The sequence below is a fragment of the Mesoplodon bidens genome, assembly GCF_964165515.1.
Source record: "Mesoplodon bidens genome assembly, chromosome: 3".
Taxonomy (NCBI): Eukaryota; Metazoa; Chordata; class Mammalia; order Artiodactyla; family Ziphiidae; genus Mesoplodon; species Mesoplodon bidens.
This window is the reverse complement of record NC_138178.1, coordinates 156,124,840-156,143,427: the sequence shown is the minus strand read 5'-3', so window position 1 is coordinate 156,143,427 and position 18,588 is coordinate 156,124,840. Positions and strand designations below refer to the sequence as shown.

General features: G+C 35.2%; 1 protein-coding gene across 4 annotated transcripts in view; it reads left to right on the top strand.

Moving 5' to 3' along the window:
- The window catches only part of CEP128 (centrosomal protein 128), a 423,783-nt gene that overhangs the window by 350,731 nt on the left and 54,464 nt on the right, over positions 1-18,588 (top strand). For all 4 annotated transcript variants that reach the window (XM_081227258.1, XM_081227257.1, XM_081227259.1 and 1 more), the window contains one exon: positions 11,277-11,300. In XM_081227258.1, the coding sequence (XP_081083384.1) occupies positions 11,277-11,300 (24 nt within the window). The remainder of the gene's footprint in view (positions 1-11,276; positions 11,301-18,588) is intronic.

The window sequence follows — 18,588 nt, the reverse complement described above, 5'->3', positions numbered from 1 at the left end:
TGGTGACTGGACAGTGTTATATGTATATTTAGCTATTGGCATGTGAGAAAGATTTTAATTCCTGGTGCAAGATTATGAAGAATCCAGTAATTTTGAACACTTCTAGGAAGGAGAAGGGATCATTTTTCTTTTTCAGTTCTGCACCTTTTCTTTTTGCTTATTCATCATGTTTTAAATAAACAGACTAAAGAAAGTTGTTATTAAAGCCCTCCTTGGGCTTCTTCAATTTCAGTTTTAAACCAGGTTCAAAATATTCTGGCAAAAATTAAAGACAACATTGAAAACGTTTGCATAAATTTTAAATTGTGCAAAAGGTGATAAAACTAAACTGAGCTGAAAGAATGACTAATAAGCATCTCCTCTTATATCTTTGTCTTTTTATCATACTCAGTGATTATTTTGGTTTTAAAAAATTATTTCTAAAGTGCATTCCTTTTCCAGAGTATCTGCATTACACTTACTATTCTAAGTTTAATTTGTTCGAAGTTTAATGTTTACTTTTAAAAGTGTGAAGGCTTATTAGCATGCTAATAAATAACATTTAATGTCTGTTAACAATGTTTCTATATTTGCCCATAAAATGAAATAGAAAAATACTACCTGCAAGGGACTCCATGCCTTTACTATATTCTGGTAGTAATTGAAATCCCTGATTCTCATTTCATTGTTAGAAAGAAGTAATAAATTTGTCACGAATGGAACAGGGGTGGAGGAAAGAGGCCATTTATGAGCTCAGTGATGAAACTAATCTCCTGCAGTTCAGATCTAAAAGAACTGGGAGACCAGCACAATAGAGGTGCCATTTAACTGCATAACATCACCGCTAATTAAGTGTAGATCTTTGCTCTCCTTTATCCTTTCTTCTGCTCTTTCCCCAGTGGTATTGACTGTGTGTGTTTCAGCTGGCCTAATGTCAGACCCAGAAGTCAGAGGGAGTTGCAACTTACTTAAGAAAGGCATATGCCAAAAATATAATCTTTTTTTATTATATACTGAAATAAATATAAAAATGTGTACAAATAATGGTTTTTATTTGAACATTAAATTTTGTTGTGATATAGTATGTGTTTTGTTACACTGTCACATGACATCTGTTAAAAATAAGGTTTTGGAATGCTCTTCTGGCATGTGTAATTTTGAGAAAAGCTGCAGAACAGTTTTCCAGTATATCCTCTAACCTCTACCACACACATAAAAATAGCCCTGGTGGTAATATTGGCATTTATTGGCTATTTGCTCATAAAACTGCTCTGTCCGCATATGGTAGTTCCACTACTCCATTTTGTCAACATATTAAATAAACAAACACACACATTTTTTTTAATGTGACCTTTTATTTGTCTTTCAGAGTTAATGTAGACTCCTTTGAGTCAGGTGGACCTGGATTACAGTCTAACTGCCAACATTTAATCACAATGTACAATTCAATACATATATCTTTGAAGTCTGTTTCTCTGACTTAAATGAATGAAGTTAGTAATTTTCACCATTGAGAGTTTTTGTGAGCATTAAGTGAGAACATATGTGAGAAGCACCCAATACAACTTTTGCAAATAATAAGCTTTTAATAAATGGTGTTGATTTTTATGATACTGGTAATTTAAAGGAAAGTTTTCATTAACAACCACAACACACATACCACTGTCCCTTTTGTTCCTTAAACTAAGCAAAGTCTTTCCTGTCCCAGGACCTTTGCCTTTGCCACTCCCTCTCTCTGTAATGCTTTTCCCTTAACTCTTTCGGTGACAGCTCTTTTTCATCCTTTAGATTTCAGCTCAAATGTCACCTCTTTGTGAGAACTTAACCTGATCAAACTGTCTAAAGCAAACCTCTGCCCTTACCCCCCATCATAGCTCCTGGGTGTCTTCTTTATTTATGTCCTTGTCTTCTCCTTTAGAATGTAAGCTCCACGAAAGCAGAGAGACCTTATTTTTCTTGTTAATAACTGTGTACCCAGTGTCTATCATAGTGTCTGTGTCAGTAAACGTGGATGAATTAATTAAATGAATAAATGAGTGGGAGGGAGGAGAAAGAAAGGAAGGAAGCAATGATGTAGGGAAAGAAATTGGAAGGAAAGAAAAAATAATGGATAAAAGGAATAAAGGACAAAAGGAAGAAACGTATATGGCCTGAGGAATGGTTTATATTCTGGGCCTATGTATTTATGCACATACAACTTTTAAACTTTGCTTTAAAGTTTAAAAGTTGGGTAAAAATTTTCTGGTTCTTATTTTAGTTTCTTATCCCTGGTCAGTATGTCTCGCCTTATCCTCTGCTTCCAGAAACATACAGGGTTTCCTACAGGGTGACCTCTGTGAGGCCGGAAGTAATTCTTATAGAACACCAATATCTTAGAAAAGGAGGTTACCAAACTTCCTGTAAAGGACCAGTATCTAAATATTTTCACTTTTACAGCCATATGCTCTCACCCAACAACTCACCTCTGATGTCATAGAATGAAAACAACCATAGACAATATGTAAAGAAATGAGTGGGCTATGTTCCAATAATACTTTATTTATGGAAAATGAAATTTGAATTTCATGTAATTTTCACATCATGATTATTCTTACTTTGACTTTTTTTTCAACCACACAAAAATGTAAAAACCATTCTTAGCTGGCGGACCTATAAAAACATTCAGCATGTTGGAGTGACCTACTGTCGTACTTTGCTGAACCCTGCCTTGGAATGAACTACAGTTTAATGGTTATCTGTCTCAAGAATGTTTGTCATTTGAAAGATGAACTGGATTGGGGAGAGTCAAAGAGTAAATTTTTGAACTCTTCCTCAAAGAATAAATTTCTGTTGGTAGAATTTTAAATAATTTTGCAAATAGAAGGAAGCTATAATTTTGGGTAATCAGTCAGACCTTCCTGAACTCCTAAAACCACACTCCATTAGTGGGCCATTATCCACAGGTAAGGTTGTGAGTGTTAAAAGTAGCTTTCATTACTGGCTAAAACTGCCCAGGTGCGTCTGTTAACAAGCTCACATCTTATTTATTCCTTCCTTCATAGACTTTGGAATTTAGGATCAGTTACTTCCTGGGATGATTTTGAAAGCCAGACAATTGGAGATATTTTGAAATGAATCACTATTCTTTATTTATAATCCTGAAGAGTAAAGTGTTTTAAATTTCAAATAATGATTTCCCTAAAATTTGTGACCTTAGTTGGGTAAACAGTTATTTGGAGGAACATTTGAAAGGTCCTTTAAAAATCATTAGAAATTATTATGGTCCTATTGGTGTTATTTTTATAGCTATTGCTATTTATAGTGCTTTAAGTAGGCAATAGAGCTTTCCAACTCTTTTTCTTTACTCACATCTCTCTTAAACAGCCAAGGGTACTATTTAAAATGCCACCTTCGGAAGATGCTAGTCAGACTGCAATGAGAAATCAGAATGAAGCTCAATTTGAAGAAAAAGCAGTTAAGTATTTCATAGGTAAAATATTTAGGATATTTGGAACTGAATAGTCAAAATACATCTGCTTTACTTCAGGACGTACAGGGTAAGTCAGCCTTCAGGTATGCTTCCCAGAAGTTCAACTGAAAACTAAGTCGTTGGGTTTTTTCTCTCAGTTTTTGTAGATACTAAGAATAGTGCACCATTGATTATCAGTGTACATATAATCTAAGGCTAGTTTTAAATCCTTTAATCACCTTTCCCTTTCTACCTGTACTTGTGTATTACAAAATGGAGGTTAGTAATAGTTCTAAGCTGAGTCAAACTGAATGAGGAAGCAAGAAAAGCAAGAAAAGTTATGTCAGCCAAATACATTATTTTAAAACAATCTGTCCATTCCTTGATTATTCATTCTGAGCAGCAGCCTCCCTCTTTGTATAGAATGGTGAGAGATAACTGTACGCAGTAGCCCGCAGAAGGAATATGGGAATGAGGGTGAAAAGGAGAGTATCTAATATAATATTCCTTATGTTTTAATTCCTGAAAAGAATTGAGTAAATGACGTTCCACGTAAATTAGGATGTGGATTATTGGAATTACAATTTAATTCCCAAGGTGGGCTGTTTGCTGTTGCCATTTAATGACTCAGCCATGTGACATGCACAATAGTCAACAATCAAGTGTTGCAATTCAAATATTCAAGAGGAAGGAGCTTGGGACAAAGGGTTCTGTGATTATATGTGTTTCCTTGTGAACATGCTTCACTTGGAAACCCAAGAGATGTGTACACTTGACGGAAACCAAGGAGATGTTAGCCTCAGGGAGTCTCATTAGATCAGCTATGTTTGGTGGCAGTCAGATACACACCCTGAAAAAAAAAAGCACACCCAGTTGTTTTCCACAAGTTATGCATGACACAGATCTACTCATAAATTATGCCATAATCACCACTGCACTATGATTTGCATAAGAGTTCAGAGCATATTCAGTTGATATATGACAGGCCTCACAACTGGAGACATGTACTTTATTTCTTAAGGTGTAAATCCTTGAAAAAAAATATGGTGTGTTGGGTTCTGGGTTGTTAGCTTTTTCCCCTGCTACTCAACTCCTGTTCCTGCATCTCTTTTGGGGACAATCTTTGAAATTACATTGGTTATCATTTGCATTACCCCTAACTACGATCATAGCCTTTATATTATCTGCAAATAACTTTTAGGTGTTCTCCAGTCTGGATGTCATTCACTGAACTTTTGTTACCTGTTACTAGCAGTTTCACTGTGGAACTGAGCAGTACCAGCAGAAAGATAATTCTGGCTTTTGCCCTTCATTTGGGTTGCAGTCTTATCCTATAGGCGCACACCTATGCACCGTATTACATTGTGCATTAAAGAAGAAACTTACAGTGATTCTTCATTTTAAAGGGGGGCAGGGGGAAGAAACCTCATTGCCTTGCTTTGTGTTCTAAAATATAAAGGGTAAATCTGAGATTTTTTTTTTTTTTTGGTATGAGTTTCGTACTGTTGACTAGAAATGCTTACAGGGATTTCAAGCAAAATCCTTACCTAGGCTTTCTGGCTGCATTTTCCAGTGTGAAATCTGTTCAAACAAACCAACAGAGCCCCATTTCCATGCTTTCTCTTCATTTTCCTCCTTCACCCCACTTGTATTCCCTGCTCCGCAAACCCATGTACACATCCCACTTCAGTGTAAGTGCAACCTCAGCCTTTCCTGAATAGTACTGAATGGAAGTGCAGTAGTCAGCAACGGCCTCATAACAATACCACAAAACAAACCGCTAGCCTGAGAATACAGCAGAAGAAAGCTACAGAAGCAAAACTGGCTGCCTCAGGTCCCTATCTGGCAATGGTAGTGGATGAGAGAACAGATCAGAAATGTGGAGCACACACTTTGGCTTTGTTCTTAAATGTTGTCATTGTTTCTGCTTCTGATTTTCCAGTCCCCAAGTGAAAGGTAGATAACAAGGATCATTACTAGGCTAGGAAATAATACATACCTTTAAACTGGCTTTTCTTGATAAGTCAAATGTTGGGTTTTCTTATTGACGACTTTTTAGGTAATATCCTGATGCCTTATTGTGGTTTTCTTTTCAGCATTTCTGTTTTGTTATTCTGAACCCTGAGGTAGATTATTTGAAAAAGGCGCATAAGCAGCTAGTGAAATGAGTTAACAGAGATTGACCGGAAATATCTAATGATAGCTAAATTGAACACCAGATGATGGTAAACCACTGCATGCTGCCCTAATGTCATTCATTCTAGTTTTTAAAAATATAGAGTAACTTTGACTTTTAATAGATAACATGCAATTTTATGTACAGATCTTTGATTTATGTGTGTATTCAAAGCCAACTTACGCTATATTTTTAACCTTTTTTTGGTGTTGCAACATTGAGGTTGTTTACGATTTTTATCTATTTTGTTTTAATTTTTTAGAATGACTCTATGAAACACTGATCTTTTTTTGAGGTGGTTAATAAAAGCCTTTTCCTTTTCTTTCATTTTAATATCTTGAAGTGTGGAAAAGAATACATTTGAAATTATTTCTAACTCTTTGAATTATTTAAAAAATGATTGACAATTTGTTAAATGTAATGGGTTGTCATGTGGAAATGCATAGAGGAAAAATGCATTTCATTTTATAACCTTCATGTACGAAACAGCAGGTAAAGTGTGAGTGTTGATTAAACCAAGATAACATTGACAGGAAAAATGCCCTGCAGTGGTCTCTCTGGGTGAATCTGAGTGGATTTTTCTTCCAGAAAACAGGCTCTGTGCCTTGAGAACAGTGATGAGAGGGAGACCTCACTGTGGGTTTTCTTTTTGAAAATTATATGTTCATCATGGCCCTTCAGTACAGAGAAGTTTCCAGAATTAGTCTATCTTGTAATGTTTCTTAGACTCGGAAGCAGTAGAGACTTTCATTATACTTTTACGCCAGTATTGTACTTTTTTTGTATGCTAATGGATGTATTTAAAGCGTTCTTGGAAAATGCTGCATCATTGTGATAAAGTCACTAGACCTGTACAGCTCTACTTATCAGGGGGAGAAAACTCTGAGTATTCAGACCTGTGAGCCTCTATTTCATCTCTTAGATTGGATGGATGAATCAATGTGGCTAGTTGATTGGCTCAGCTGAGTCAAATAAACAGTTAATGACCAAGGATTCAGATACCAACTCTCCACTTAGCGTTCATTTCCCAACAGCCTACAAATATGTTCCCATCTCCAGTGATACTAATGAATTTGCTTTGGTTTATTCATAAACTCTAATGTATGCCCCATTGTGACCAGGTAGCAAAGGAATATATACAGCTCAAGATAGGTTACTAACCTCATGATAAAAAGTTAAAATACATCTTTTTTTATAGTGCATGTGCTATTGTCCTTCCCAAAAATATAACTCACCTTACTCGATCTGTCAAGCCCAGAATAAATTAAAATGTGATTTCTAGCATTACTGTTTTCATTTAGAAATGGTATGTAATATTCACACTGATAATAACAGCTAGTACTCTTCATTGTAACTCAAGGACTATGCAGTGACTATATGTATAATCCTTAAGAGTAAACATTAAAATAATTGTTGCCATTTTAGGTTTTTCTTAGACTTTCCCCATCTTAAATAGCACTAAAAAATAGTGGGAAAGGGACTCTCCAATCACAAAAAACCTGGTAACGATAAAACATATTTTCTTCCCTGAGAGCTTTTTTCTTCAAAACATTTGAAGGAAATTTCTCCTCCAATTTTTAACCTTCCACTCCCCATTGTTTCTTTCCTTGTTATCCAGAAATATTTCATACAGGAGAAATAAATAGATTTGGTCTAATAAAATAGTTTATTTGGTGTAATAAAATAATTTATTTAAAATAAATTATTTGGTCTAATAAAATAATTCTTACATCTTATTTCAAGTGTTTTTATTTGGAGTAAAAGCACTTGGAGGCCCATGGGTGGGTTTCAGAGAGTCTGCAATTCCCCTAAAAGTATATACAAAATTCTGTGTATTGTGTATAGTGTACATTTTTCTGGGGAAAGGATTCTCAAAGTCCATGGCTACAAAAATAAGAACCACTGATTTATTAAAGCCACCTGAAATCTCATGATTATACTGAGAGTGTCTTCATTACTTCATTACTTCTGTCTTCCTCCTCTACTCCTCTCACCTACTCTCCCCCCTTTCAATATCCTAGCAATTCTTTTCTTTTTGGGATCTAACCTTAGGAGTGTGTGTGTGTGATGGGAGAGGAGGGAGAGTACTGAACCTGCAGGCCAAGCTTGAAGATAAAATCTGTTGAAATGAAAATTGAAGGTTAAACAGCAACAACAAAACACTACAGTTGCAGTTATAGTAAGAGTGGGAGAGGATAGGGAGCATATATTTTGGTGTAATTATATATTCATTCCAGGATGTATACTGGCATGTGTTTTCATAGACTGTATCAGTGCCACAATATTGGCTTAAGTTATTGGCTATTTTAATGATAAGAACATGAGCAGAAGTATGCAACGCTTTTGTTAGAGAAGAGGGATTTGCAGTAGCCTAATTCTTTTATATACAGAATTATAGTAACTAATCTTGTCTGCCAAAAAAGAAGCCAACTTCAACCATTTAAATTTCACAATACATTTCTTAAATTGATACAGCTACTGTGGAGAACAGTATGGAGGTTCCTTAAAAAACTATAAGTAGAACTACCATACGACCCAGCAATCCCACTACTGGGCATATAACCTGAGAAAACCATAATTCAAAAAGAGTCACGTACCACAATGTTCATTGCCTCACTATTTACAATAGCCAGGACGTGGAAACAATCTAAGTGTCCATCGACAGATGAATAGATAAAGATGTGGCACATATATACAATAGAATATTACTCAGCCATAAAAAGAGTTATTTGTAGTGAGGTGGGTGGACCTAGAGTCTGTCATACAGAGTGAAGTAAGTCAGACAGAGATAAACAAATACTGTATGCTAACACATATATGGAATCTAAAAAAAAAAAATGGTTCTGAAGAACCTAGGGGCAGGATAGGAATAAAGACGCAGACATAGAGAATGGACTAGAGGACATGGGGAGTGGGAAGGGTAAGCTAGGACGAAGTGAGAGAGTAGCATGGACACATATACACTACCAAACGTAAAATAGACAGCTAGTGGGAAGCAGCCGCGTAGCACAGGGAGATCAGCTCGGTGCTTTGTGACCACCTAGAGGGTGGGCTAGGGAGTGTGGGAGGGAGATGCAAGAGGGAGGGATATGGGGATATATGTATACGGATAGCTGATTCACTTTGTTATACAGCAGAAGCTAACACACCATTGTAAAGCAATTATACTCCAATAAAGATGTTTAAAAAAAAGCAAGTTAATAAGTTCATAAAGATTAGGAGTAGTTTCTTTTTATTTATGGCCTACAATTAAGGCCAAAAAAACAGCAATTTAGACTGAGCTCACTAATTGGCAACAATGACTGGTATCCTATTAGCTGTTGTTGATTGGCAAATTGAATTATTTAAATTCAGGCTAATGAACTGAATTTCTTGTTTCCCTAATTTTCTCATTTTCTTAACATATATATTTTTCATTGAAAGCTATCTCAGTACCATTTTGGAATGGAGTAGATTATAGACAGACATAAGTAAATTGTATTGAAATAGATTATTGATCTTTATATTTTAACAAAATTGAGATTTTTTGACCATTTGCGTTTTAGCCTTATAGACTAGGCATATGTTTCAGTCAGCTGGGACTGCTATAACAAATTATTGTAGCCTGGGTGGCTTAAACAGCAAACATTTATTTCTCACGATTCTGGAGTCTGGCAAGTCCAAGGTCGAGGTGCTGGCAGATTCGGTTCTTGGTAAGGGACCCCTTCCTGGCTTGTAGATGGCCATCTTCTCCTTATTCCCTTACCTGGCAGAGAGCAGAAAGAGAAGCAAGCATTCTTGTGTCTCTTCTTATAAGGGCACTAATCCCATGAGGGCTCGATCCTCATGACCTGGTTACCTCCCAAAGGCCACATCTCCAAATGCCATCACATTAGGGATTGGGGTTTCAATGCATGAATTCTGAGTACACAAACATGTAGTCCATGACAGTGCATATTTAAAATCCTGTAACCAATATTTAAGTAAAATGAAGACACTAATACATAAATTGTATCAGTTTATCTTTACCAAACAGTGTGCTATGAATTAAAATGGAATTTAATTCAGTTGTACTATTTTGGCATCATACAATATCACTGATTTCAAACCAGCTGTATGTGTGCTTTTAAAATATGCTAATTCTAAATAATATGAGCCCCATAGGTACATGGTGTGGGGAAAACTTAAGGCCCAAATAGTGGCTGTAAATATTTTCAGCCTTCCAAGATGGTTCATATAAATGCGATACTGCCCAAAGACTGTCTAATGAGGTTCTGTTCGGTCTGCAAGTGATGATAACACTTTGCTGAATGATTTTGTCCCAGATGCACTGTGAATAAGATGCCTGGTAAGAACAGATCAAAGCCCCCTTGAGGCATTATATGCATTTATTACGAGCTACTCAAATGTGACAGTACACAAGTCACCAATAAAATAGCAGTTATTTTATGAAAATTATGGGGGCGAGGGTGAGGTTCTCTCAAGTATGCCAACAAAATGTAATTAAACAGATTATATTGCTAAAAACAGTCTGCTTTGGGCTGATTTTGCATAATATATTCATTTAGCTTGTGCCCACATAGCGAAATATTTAAAGGGGCAGAAATGTTCAACCCAGTTTCGCAGTCTGAGGGTTGAAGGCTGGGTTGCAGAAGTCCTCAAAGGCAAGGCCTCTGTGTGTTAGGTGAAGCTGGGAGAATGCAGGGGTCACTCCTAAGTGTCATGGGTCTCAGTCAGTCTCTGTACGGTCACAGAGATCTGAGCTGAATGGCCCTCTGCCCCATTTTCCTTCCTTTCCCTCTTAGCACAATTTAATTTTTAAAAATCCAGATTTTATATATCTCCTCCAACTACTTAAAATGAAAGAATAGAAAGAAAAATGGCCTTGACCCTCGTAAAAAGGATGGCTTTGCACTTCCTTGAATTTTCACTCTCTCTCTCAAGTCAGCTTTTTTTTTTTTTTTGGTAAAAACTTTTAGTATGTAGCTGTTAGCTCTGGGAAGAGTTGAGAACACAGCTGTTGGATTGAGAATGAAACCATTCTTAATCATTTAGCTTTTAAAGCGATATTATCAATGACTCTTTTTAAAACCAGTATTTCTATGAAACCTTCTAAGATATTGTAGGTATTGAAGACCTATCTGGGTTCAGGATTGGCTGCATGTGACATATCTTTCTCATTTACTTCTCCTGCCTTGTCTCAATTAACAGTGTACTTATTAATTTTAATTGGTGAAGTCATTCTTATGTCTGAACTTTACTTCCTGTGAGAGCATACTTTGTGCTGTATACCAAATTGAGAGCTGGTATATGTGCTAAATTCCTTTTTTAAATCACTACTATTGTCTAGTTGTTCATATATTCAGATCTAATACTTATATTTTGCTAAATAGATAAATAAGTTTACCAATGCAAAAGTGATAAAATCTATTCCACTTAGTAACTATGTCTGAATTTATGGTATTTACTATTAAATTAAACCTTGTAGTCCTAACACTAGTTGAGATGAGAAAAGTGATTCTTTTATGACTATTTTTCTATTGGAGAGATTATCCTGAGTAGGAGTTTTCATTTTTTACATTTTTAAAATGTTATTGTTCATAGAGAATAAATAGAAAATCTAAAAATTAAGTAAACTTGAAATGATTTTTTATAGCTTTGTTTTAATAATTATGTATTATGCTTTATTTGCAGGACCGTGTACATGAGTTAGAAACGGTAAGTTGGGGTATTTTCTTTCTCCTTCTATCAGGATTACTGCTGTGTCCTGATGTGGATTTCAGAGCACTCCCCAAAGGAAGCAGTTCTGGAAAGCATTTCTAAAACTACATCTAAGATTCAAAGGGGAAAGTAAGCTAAACTATACCAGAAAGGTATGTAGATACAAACTTTTAAAATGAAAAAAAAAAAAGAATTAAGAAAAAAATTGTGTGTATTTAAGTGGTCACTGCTCTCTCAAGACAGGTGATGCCCTTATGCACTAATTTATGGAAAACATAATTAGCTTAAATGTAATTATGCTTATTTGTTTCTGTATTTCCCAATCACTAAAAGGACTAGTTGATAAGAAACTGAGATCAGGTTGCTATTTATACTTTGAAGGGCAGACAGTCAACCTTTTTTTTTTTTTACAATATCCAAATAATGATAAAAGCTGGTTAGCCTTTTTTTCAATAATCTTACTTGCAGGAATCTGGTATTAGGAAATCATTTTTTTAAGTGCAAATATGTAAAGATTACATGATTGCAATATTTATTGGAAAATGATATACATTTTTATAGAAAAAAAGGGGAGATGACTTATTGTTCGGCAATAAAGTAATGGTTAGATAAAGTGTGAAGTTTCCACCCAGCATGACACAAAGATTTTGGAAAAGGTTTATTATATAATGTTAAATGGAAACAAATTCAAGATATATAATTACGTGTACTTTAATGATAACATATGATGATAGGTGTATAAGAAAAAGAATAGAAGCAAGCAAATCTTATAATAGTGACTTGTTAGACAAGAATTAGGGCTGTGATATCATTCCTTTCTCTGTTTCTCAAGTTTTAAAAAACATGGTTAGATTACTTTATAAGTAAACATTTTTATAATAAAAACCACGTGAATTGAAAGAATGGTAAAATAAATTATGTTACCACCTTACGATGAAATATTATTCAGCCATTAAAAGTCATATTTTCAAAAAGAAAATATTGACATGCTGTTATATACAGGGGGAGGTATTTAAAGCTATATTGAGAGTATGATGCAAATATTGAATATGCATATTTTGTGTTTAAAACTTTTGAAAACACACAAAATATTGAGTGACTTGGGTCTAGTGGTGATTTTTTTTTATGTTTTTAATGAGCAGGTGAAAAATAAGAAACTTTTAAACAATAAGGCTAATTAAGAATAAAATATTTATATTTTGAGTGTGAGGAAAGGAAAGATGCTAATAGAGAGTATTTTGGTCCTGTGTAAGCAAGTGATTTTGATCGACAGTGTGCAGACCCTAGCTGGGAAATAATCTATTCCTTAGATTTAACCAGGCCATTGGGAAAGTACACTGACTTTCTCGATTTCAGCATGATGACATCGTAAGTGAATAAAATGTTTAGCGTTCCTCCACATATATTTTACTTATCCTTAGAAAGTGTCTTGCCAACAGTATTTGGCTTGTAAATTAAATGCTCTTTTTAAAAGTATGAACCAAAACAGAAATGTTGAGTTTGAGGACCTGGGTTCAGGATACAAAATACCACTTCAACATTTAGAAAATCGCTTGTTTCTTGATTCCTTCATCTGTAAAAGTGAATATAATTAAACATATTTTATCACACTATTGTGAGAATTAAGAGAGAAAATATATGTGAATATTTAGGACCAAACAAGTGTTAGGTTATCATTATCATTACGTGATTGCTTATTATTTCTTATTTAATCACTTTGATTATACTAGTATGTCATGTGAAGCTGAAAATTATCAATAACAACAAGAAGCCCATAACTTTTATTAGTATTTGTTGGTCTTTTTTATTTACATAATCTCTTTACTAACATAGTACTATGGTATAAAATCTTAAATGCCTTATTCTAAGGGTTCCCCTAAAAATAAAGGTAAAAAATAAAAAATCATGAGAAAAATAAAGCTGGTTAAATGAACTAGGTTTTTTACAGTGGCAGTTTTCTCAAGATGGTTTTAATTTGAAATAATTATCATAAGTAAAACCTCAGTAATAATGAATGAAAAATGAAAATGTTCAGTAATAATGTTAATGCTCAAATATTATGAAATCCTTTGACTTCATATGGCATTATAAAGAGTGGATTTAATATACTTGGTAGACTATTCAGCTGGTAAAGTATTTTATAGTTCATAAAATCAAATATGCTGGAAGCAGTCTCAAGACCATTTATTAGTCTCTCACAACTTAGCACTTAAACCATAGAAAAATGTTGGTGGTCTCTCATTTGGTTTAGGTGGTATTAGGGTATGTAAGGCTTTGAATGTAGGGTATGTGTCCTGGTGATACAGATCTGCAAAATTTGAAATTTCATTATTCCATTAGGAGTATTTACAACAGATTAATTTTAAAGGTTTGGTAGTTATAATACCTGAAAATAAGAAGGTCTTTTTTGTCATAATGAGCAACTTGATTTGGCTTGTCACCAATTATCTATATGCTTAGGTCACAGTTGTGTCTGTTTCCCTTTTCTTTCTCAATACTTCCCTCTGCTTCTTCACTAGCAGGTAAGCTTCTTGGAATAGAAATTACATTTTATTTACAAATGCATCCCCAGGGCCTGCAAAAAATTTCTTACATATAGTTGACAATCAATAAACATTTGTAAAATCAAAGAATGAATGTTGAACTGAATGTATATAATCCTCACATAGACTATTCTTAGGAATATAGGTATACACAGTACTGATAGTTGAGGGAAAAAAGTACCCAGAAGCATATCAATTTATTCTTTTTTCCCTAGCCTTTCTGAGCAGTGTTACACTTTATTTGGTGTTTCACAGAAGCTCCCATGATCTTCATTAAAGTTTAGTGTGAATTCTCCTCGGGAGGAACCACCTTCAGCCAAAATATAGTAGGTTGATTCCCCAAATAAAGCTAAGTGATTACCTGAAAAAAATCTTGGTTGAGAGCCCCAGTTCGTGAGCCATGGATGGGCCTCAGAGTGGATATTTATTGGGCACTAAGGTACTAGGTAGACAGTGAAGAGGAGAAAAGGAAAAGGAATTGTGATCAGTTCTCTCAAGGAACTTGCACTTTAATTGAGGAGAGAAGTTGCTTCCATATAAATGAATTAATGATGTAAGATAAATATGCACTGTCTACAACATGTGAATGAAACAGTGCATTTTGTAGAAGGCATTACAGAGAAACAATAATTGTAAAATAAATTAACATCATTACAGTCTAGGTTCATCATGGAAAAGCCTGGCTTTTGTAATTTGAGGACATGATGGAGATTAGTTTCCTCTCTGAAATGGGAAGAATCAGTAGTGTCAGGTAGAAAGAGCCAGAGAAGACATTCTATATTGGGGATGTAATGAAAGTTTAAAGGCAATAATGAAAAAAGAGTTAGCTAAAAGGATATTTAAAAAAAAAATTTTAAGGTAAAATCATGAAATCATGACTCTCATACAAATATAAAATGAACTCGTGACAAATGAGTTTAACTCATTAATTAATCAGAGAATGAGCAAGATGTTATAACTCACTTAAAGGAACATTCAAAGAGCAATAGAGTACTGAAGTGAATTTAAAATAGAGGCAAAACTGGCTTCTTCCATAGTGGAGGAAGGAAATCAATTGAACCTCCCCAGACAAAATTTATTTCATGTCTATGTACAAGAATCATTTGCATAGCAATCAGTCATCTATAACTCACAGAGTTATGAATAGCTCAAAGACAATGACTGATACAGAGATCCTGTAGAATCAAAAAACCCAGAAGGGTCCGCGCGGCAAAAACTAGTTTTTCATTGAAGATACCCAGTAAGTTTTTGTCCCATTTCAAAGGCTTTCACATCTTTTTTTTTTTTTCTTATAGGCTCATTGTCTGTAAAACTTTGAGAGAGTAATAGACACTTCGGAGTTTTGAAATACAAACCAAGGAGTTTAGATTTGATATTTTATGTCAGGGATACAAGTGCGTTTCTTCCTGAGTGCCAGTTCCTACTGGTCGGTACTGGCTATTGAAACATTCTTTTGGGAAGGATTCTGGACTGCTCTTTTGGAGAGCACTGCTGTGATTGCTTTGCATTCTCTGTTGTGTCCATTGCGAGGTTGGGAGGTGAAAGGCGGTAGCATGGCTATTTAGCCAATAAGTAGTCATTAATGATTTTCAGTCAGGGGTTGTGGCGTGGTGAATGTGGTGTGCATGAGTACAGCTGGAGTGGTGGTGTGCAACGTGGAGTGGAGGGGTGGGAGCCTGCAAGTAGGAAGAGGGAAAGCGCATGTGGAGGTAATACAACTTTAGGACTGTGCTTGGAAAATTAGGAATTGGGACAGTTTGGTGCCAGAAAGGCAGGGTCAGAGTGATTACCCTTGTTTATAGAAAGGCACTAGTGAACTTAGTAAGTGGGAGGTCAAGGGAGAAGAGGAGATATAGGCAGTACAATAAGAAGTCAGGGTCATTTTAGGAAATGAAAAGGAAGGGAAGGCTGTTCAGCTTGGAGATACAAATTCTGTTTGTCATATCACACCTCAGATCTGTCTTTATTTTCATTTCCATAAATGCCATGATAATTTAGATTCTCAATACCTTTGTATTAGTTAGAGTTAGCATGACCTCAGTTAAGAGAAATCCAAAAAGAATTATGGGTTAAGTCAGATAGAAATTAGTTTCACTCTTGTTTAACAATCCAAATATATGGTGTCCATGGAAGGTATGGTGTCAGAAACCCAGGCTTCTTTTGTTGTTTTGCTCTACCATCTTCAATATACTGCTTCCGCCTCCTGATCTAAGATGCCTGTTCCAATCCAGCCCTTAGATTAATATTGTAACTAGACAAAAGAAAGAAAGGGCGAGTATGTATGTAACTTGCTTTTAGTGAAAACTAGAATTTGCACATATCATTTCTGTTCATTTCCATGGATTGGAATTTAGTGACATGATTATAACTAGCTGTAAGATTCAAAAACAATGAAATAAGCCATAGACTTTTGGAAATTTCAAAGTAAACTTCTAAACAACTCACAGGTCAAAAAATAAAAGAAAGGGCATGCCCAACTCATTAGGAATTGGCACAACCTTTGAGACAAAACAAGACGGAATGTATAAATAAGGGAAATTAAGGAACTTCTCACATATTAACATGGATACAAAAATATTATACACAAAATATTAGCAAAATAAATCCTGGAAGGAATAAAAAGGAAAATTACTCATGAACACTGACAAATTACCAATTCATCAATTAATTGAGTTTATTCCAGGAACTGAGTTGGTTTAAAATTTAAAAATCAGTCAGTGTAATTCACCATAGTGACAGATTGAGGAGAAATAAATTTAATAAGGTCATCCCAATAGACGAATAAAAAGATTTATTCCTATGATATCATTATCATCCTCATAAACCTTTTAGAAAACTAAGAATAGAAGAGAACTTCCTTAATCTGATAAAGGTCATGTGAAAAAAAAATCTCTGGCAAACCTCACCTTAGCATTTTGAAAGTCCCTCTTTAAGACCAGGAATAAGCAAAGGATGCCCCATTCTACAGTTTCTGTTAGACACTGTGTTGGTGGTATTAACCAGAGCAGTAAAACTATCATTATTTGCAAATAATATTATTGTTTCTATAAAAAGCTCTAGGAATCCATAGTTAAATTATGAACAATAGTTTAACAGGTTTGATAGAAACCAGTATATGAAAGTCCCTTTTCCTTCTAACTCCAGCAACAATCGCTGAGAAAATGTAATTAAAGTTACTATATCAATACAAAAGTAACAAAGAATACAAAGTATACAGGAAAATGTCTGACAAAAAAATTCAAGCCTTCATAGAGAAGACACTCTGGAATAGTCAAGATACTTCTGAAGAAGACGAAGTGGGGAGAGTTTTCCTAATATACACATAACCTTATTAAAGCTATTGAAATTAAGATAGTGTAGTCTTGACACAGGAATATATAAATAGGTTCATGTAATCAAATAGAGAATCCAGAAACAAATATGTGTACATAGAAACTTGATGTCTGTCATATCTGGCGTCACATATCAGAGGAGTAAGGATGGACTTTTTAATAGATGGTATGAAAAAAATGAAATTGAACCCCTATCTCAGATGCAAAAGTGGGTGAAAGCCTAAATGTGAATGATGAAACCATAAGGCTTTAAAACAAAGTATAGTTTAGTATCATCATGACCTTGGGACTTTGGAGGATTTCTAGGGGTGAGGCGAGGGGCACTGAAAACATAGGTCATAAAGGAAATGACTGATTTGACCACATCAAAATTAAGAACTTCCATAAATCAAAAGACAACACAAAAAGAATGAAAAGAAAAGCCACACTTGGAACACATTTGTAGCAGAAGATATAACTGACTAGCAGTTTGTATCCAAATCAGTTTGTATCCAAATCTTATTGCCAACAGAGGAATTAGAAAAAGATAAACAATGCAGATTTAAAAAAAAAAAAGGAAAAGAAAAAAGAAAAAGGATAAAAGGCATAAGCAGGCATTTCAGTTGAAGAAGAAACATGTAAGAATATATTCAGCTTCATTCATAATCAGGAAAATGATGACTAAAACCACAAAAACTGTCATTTTCTTTATGTATATGTTTTATGTACTCATTTGTATCTATGACACATTTTACCAAAAAGCAAAGGAAATTGAAACATGTTAGCAGCACCTTTTTTTTTTTTTTTTTTTTTTTGTGGTACGCGGGCCTCTCACTGTTGTGGCCTCTCCGTTGCGGAGCACAGGCTCCAGACGCACAGGCTCAGCGGCCATGGCTCACGGGCCTAGCCGCTCTGTGGCACGTGGGATCTTCCCGGACTGGGGCACGAACCCGTGTCCCCTGCATCGGCAGGCGGACGGACTCTCAACCACTGCACCACCAGGGAAGCCCAGCAGCACTTTTTGTTTTTTAATTTTACAACGAAATGATTAATGCTGTCCCTGACAGGAAGGCTCAAACAGAACTGGTGAGGTACAGCACAGTACCTCTAGGAGTACACAAAGATCTTCCAAGGGGCAGCCAAGACACAAGTAGGTTTAAGAGAATCCATTTTTATATCCTCAGCTACTACCTGCACATTCTCTTAAAATAGCTCTGCTTGAAGAGGCCCTCTTACTTTTCATAATCAGCTTCCTCCCACTTTGCAGAAGAAAGGCCTCCTTCTCACCCATCCAGGGTCCCATGATGGCAAATTCCCCCAGGCACATCAGGGTGCCAAACAAGGGGCAGTTTATGATTTGGGTGCCTTCATGTTCTCCTTTACTCAGGTCACTAAGGTAAGGCTTCTTGTCCTTCTTAGTCATCCATATAT